Here is a 5,055-nt window from a genome sequence, read left to right as displayed (position 1 = left end):
ACTGCAGAGAGTACTATCCAAAAACTACAGGGATTCTTTAGTCATTTCGGTCTGCCAGAACAACTTGTGAGTGACAACGGACCACAGTTCGTCTCTCAGGAGTTTCAAAATTTTATGAAGGCAAATGGGATACACCACATCACGTCAGCACCATATCATCCATCCACCAACGGATTAGCGGAAAGATTTGTGACAATGAAACACGCTTTGAAATCAGCAAGGGGACAACACTCCATTCAAAAGCGTCTGGATACCTTCTTACTTTCCTACAGAAACACACCTCATGCTACGACCCAGGTATCCCCGGCCTTTCTAACGATAGGATGACAGCTGCGCACTTGCTTTGATCTGCTGAAACCTTCTGAACCCCGACAAATTGTGCAACATCAGCAGCAATATCAAGTCATCAGATGGGCACCCAGAGCAAGAGACCAAACATTTAGCCCGGGACAGCCAGTTTTGGCTCGGAATTATACTTCCAGAGCTAAAGGGGTCCCTGCCACGATCATCACTCAAACAGGACCTGTTTCCTACACAGTCCGGACTGCAGATAATCTTACCTGGCGGCGACATGTAGATCAGTTGTTGCCAGGTCATGTCAGTCCTCAGGACACATCTGCAGTTGAGTGGTCTGACTTCACCTCTTCTGGTGAGGCACCGAATCACGAATCACCTGTTCCTGACTGTTCTCCTCCATTACTGCCGGCGGCTGAGATACCCCTTTGCCCAGCACCAGCTGATACCACCTCCTCACCTGTTCGTGCTGCGGACCCTAAGCGCATGGTACTTTCGGGTGCAACAACACCAGAAGTTCGCCGTAATCCACCTAGAGACAGAAGGCCACCTCATGGGCTGGATCTTTAGCTAGGGCGAATCCACGGTTATGGGGCAAAATAATCCCCAGGGTTTAGCTGGGAATGGAGGCAGTCTACCCTCCTTCTCTAGTCTAGTGTGTGTTTTATTTAGGGGATGTTCTTATTAGGAGGGGAGGAATATGTTGTGTATTTGGTTGTCATGGGTTTTGTTCCTATGGCAACTGAGTATTAGCGGATAGCCCAGCCAGCTTTGGCCAGTTAGGCGAGCTCTGTCTGTAAATAAATGGTAGTTTTGTTAGCTGTCTGCTATCTGCTCTCAAGCGATTTCTTCCTAAACCGGCTGCCCCCAAGGATATAACAGAAAGTATGTTACATTTCCAAAGAAGGAGCAAAATTCTGGCTGCCACATAGTAAAGGCATAAAAGAACCCCAAATAGTGACATTATACACACACAGCTAAAGCACCACTGATGATATCCTTGTTGTGGACCAGTAGCCCTACAATTAGGAATAGTCTGTATGATTACATAGGCGGCAGGTTTGTATAATTTTTGGTGGTGCCCAAAATGGTGGTCCCTCGCCCCCGCTCTCGCCATGTAAGTCAATATAAAATGAAGCCACAATGCGTCGGCACCACAAGATTACAAGGGTCAATTAAAAGTGGAAAGTCAGAAGCAGCACTTACCTGCTTCAGTATACGGTATTATATTTTGTTGCACCTGTTGTGACAAAGTGGGAATGTTTTTAATGTTTTCTCTGAATACTGTGTGGGTACCTCAGTTTCCCCTGCAAGGTGCCAACTGAAGATGCTGGGGACAAAGAGATCAGAAGAGATCCAGAAGAGACACAAAGGCTAGAGGAGGGAGTGTTAGTTTGGAGCTGGCTGGGGAAATGGGGAGAGGCCCAGAACTTGGGTCTAGGCTCCCCACCCTCCAAGATGGACCTGACTGAGGGGTCCTGTTTTCTGTACCTACAAGCTTTGTTTTAGACTGTGATCCTGTTGTCTAATAAACCTTCTGTTTTACCAGCTGGCTGAGAGTCACATCTGACTGCAGAGTTGGGGTGCCAGGACCTCTGGTTGCCCCAGGACCTGCCTGGGCAGACTCTCTGTAGAAAGCGCACAGTGTGGAAGGGCATACTGAATGCTCTGAGATCAGACCCAGGAAGGTGTAAGCTTCTTGCCCTGGAGACAGTCTGCTCAGAGAGGAGGCTCCCCAGTCCTGACTGGCTTTGTATGGAGTAGTTCCAAAGCATCCCAGCATCCCCTTCCACACCATGCGCTTCCCGGAAGTCCACACAGGCACTGACACTCTCTCCTCTGGCCTTTGTCTCTTTTCCAGGCATTAGGAGACCACCTGATCTCTGTTCTCCAACACCTTCAGTTGGCACCTTGCAGGAGAGCGACCCAGGCCATCAGTTGCCCGGCGACAGGGTTTCGGCCATTCTCTGTGCAGACGGCATCACACTGGCACTCTAGGGCTCTACAACAATCACACACCCTTATCCCACCATCTAGATCCTTGAGAAATGCATAGGGGAAACTGAGGAACCCACACAGTAGTCAGAGAAACATTAAGAACATTCCCACTTTGTAACACCTGTATACTTTAAAGGGTGTAAAATAATCAAGTATTGTGCTAAACACAATGATACTCCAAACTGACCACCAAATTTAAGTTGCACGTTTTTCCCCTCAAGCGAGGGCTCTGGGATGGGGCTGGGGATGAGGGGTTCACAGTGCAGCAGGGTGCTCAGGGTTGGGGTACTGAGGGGCGCAGGCTCTGGGGTGGGGCAGGGCTGGGGATAAGGAACTTGGGATGCAGACAGGCTGTCCCAGAGCTAGGGCCAGAGAGGACTCTCCCCCCTCCTTACTGGCAGCAGCAAGCTCCAGGGGAGGGACCTCTCCTCTCCCTCCCTCCTCCGCCCCCCCCCCGTCCCCTCCAGCAGCGCACTCACTCTGCACCACAGTCACTGCACATGCTCCTAGGGACTCTCCCAGGTCCAGAAAGCCCACTTGCCTCCCCTATGGTGGGTAGCGGGGCGGGGGGGTTGCCATCATGTGTGGCCTCCCCACCCTGGCTGCTGCTGCCCCTGGGTACCGGGTGGGGGGGTGAAGGAGAGAGCTCCTAAGCATGTGTGTGCCTCCTTCCCCCTCCTCTCTCCCTCTTCCCCTCCACCGGTGCTCCAAGAGGCTGTCTGCCACTGATCTCTATAGCCTTAGGCAAAAGCAGCACAAACAAAGGAGAGAGGCGCACTGGCTGTTTTCTTTCCAAGGCGGGGGCAGGGGAGAAACCCAGCTCCAAATATTGGTGGAGCACAGCCCCCAGCCTTGAATATTCCTGGTGCTTGAGCACCTCGAGCCCATATAAGCTGCCACCCCTGTGTACGAATGACTGTGCCTAGAGACCACTGTCAGTTAAGTAGTGTATGGTATACACAAATATGTAAGCCATTTGCTGACTCCTAGATTACTCTCTGAAGCCCCTATGCCTCAATCCTTTTCCAGCTCCTGCTACACAGGACCTGCAGAAGACTTTTTCCCAGGAGGGACAGAACAGAACTGTCCAACTTCCATCTCATTATTCCACTGTAGGTTCTCTGTCATGTGCCTATGCACACTACCATCCATAATCTGGCACATGGTATTAGCTGTAATACATTACTGAGAAGTTCACATTTCCCATTTATAAGCACAATTTACACAAACTAAACAAAACGCAAAAAAAATGAAATAGAATAAACTGAATTTTCCGGTGGGAAGAGGAAAAAATGTCTGCTTCGAATTGTACATTGCCCTGCAGAACAAAATGTCCAGCAAAATGGCAGATAACATCACCTGTACAAACAAAAGTGTGTGTTTTTTCCATGGGATTAGCAAGCAAATACTGTATATGCAATCCACCTTCTGCTTATATTATATTGTTCTGTTCATTTGTCTTTTGCTGTATCAGTTTATTGCTGGCTATTAAACAAAAAACACACAACAATGATCTAAAATCCCATTCAAACTCCGTTTATTCTTTGCCCTCTTGTGATAATTTAAACAATGATTTAGTTACTTTTGCTGCAAAAATCAGCTATACTTGTGAAACAAGCTCTGACACATTGTAGTAATATGAAGACTTGTTAATGGATGAGAAGAAAATGCTCTTTTCATATAAAGGAAGCGCTGAACCTTTCTGCAGCAGGTGTTATCGGGCGCGGGCCGGTGCCGTGCAGAGGTGATGGGTGCCAAGGTGACTTGCGCGTTCCGCAACTTCAACCTGGAGAGCCGGGCCAGCCGCGAGATCAGCAAGAACAAGCCCACGTCCGCCCCCCGGCACCAGGCCGGGCCCGCTGCCTGATGATCCAGAAATCCAAGAGGAAATTCGCAGAAAAGATGACAAACTTCTCGCCTTATTAAAAGAGGTTTATGTTGATTCCAGAGATCCACCTGTGCAAGTAAAAGATGAAGGTGGAATTATCCCAAGTAAACAGCAGGAATACAGACTTACAAAACTTGGTCATTTAAGAGATCAAGATATTCCAAGCATTCCTAGAGGCAAAATTTCTGTAGTGGAGGTTCTGACTCTTCTCAATAATCATAAACTTTCTCCACAAACATGGACTGCAGAGAAAATAGCAAAGGAGTACAGTATAGACTTGAAGGAGGTCACCTCTCTCTTAGAATTCTTCATACCTTTTGCTGTGGAGATCTTTCCTCCCAAAGACAGAAAAGTTTTATAACCTTCCTAAAGTGATTGCTGAAATCTTGGTTGATCTACTGGTGTCTTCATTTGACACTTCTCATACACTGTTCGTGTGGGAATTTGGTCTCATGCTCTTAAAGGTTGCCCTCTTGTAGCAATAAAATGCTTTATTTAAATGACAAAAAAAAACAAAAAAAACAAAACAAAAAAAAACCAGGTGCTCCTGAATGTACATGTGTTAGTTGCTCTTAGGGCCTAGTAGAGTCAGTCACTCTACTGACTTCAATGGGCTTTGGACCAGGCTCTTAGGATGTGAGGAGAGGAGGAGGCTACTGAGAAGATAATACCTGATCCAAACCTTTAATATGCAAAGACAACCAAATTAGAAAGAGTGTTTCTTTCTCTCTCATAAAGAGAAAGATATAGAGATCTAAGCTTTGCCATTTAAATGTTCCCGTCAACTGTGAACAATTCCATTTCCTGTGGGGAAATAAATAATTGTGTCTTCAAGATCAGATAGAGAGGTTGAACCACCACGGACTCCAGCTGAC

At 47.5% G+C, this 5,055-nt stretch overlaps 1 protein-coding gene across 1 annotated transcript; it reads left to right on the top strand.

The window, feature by feature from the left end:
- The first annotated feature begins 4,018 nt into the window (after positions 1 to 4,018).
- Positions 4,019 to 4,687, top strand: LOC127044600 (NADH dehydrogenase [ubiquinone] 1 alpha subcomplex assembly factor 4-like). Its single transcript, XM_050939687.1, is given in 2 exon segments — positions 4,019 to 4,143; positions 4,145 to 4,687. Coding segments are annotated over 2 exon segments (501 nt in total). The 5' UTR covers positions 4,019 to 4,039; the 3' UTR covers positions 4,542 to 4,687.
- Positions 4,688 to 5,055: the final 368 nt, after the last annotated feature.

Source organism: Gopherus flavomarginatus, chromosome 2 (assembly GCF_025201925.1).
Source record: "Gopherus flavomarginatus isolate rGopFla2 chromosome 2, rGopFla2.mat.asm, whole genome shotgun sequence".
NCBI classification, from domain to species: domain Eukaryota; kingdom Metazoa; phylum Chordata; order Testudines; family Testudinidae; genus Gopherus; species Gopherus flavomarginatus.
The sequence above is the reverse complement of the archived record's forward strand: the minus strand, read 5'-3'. Positions and strand labels throughout refer to the sequence as shown.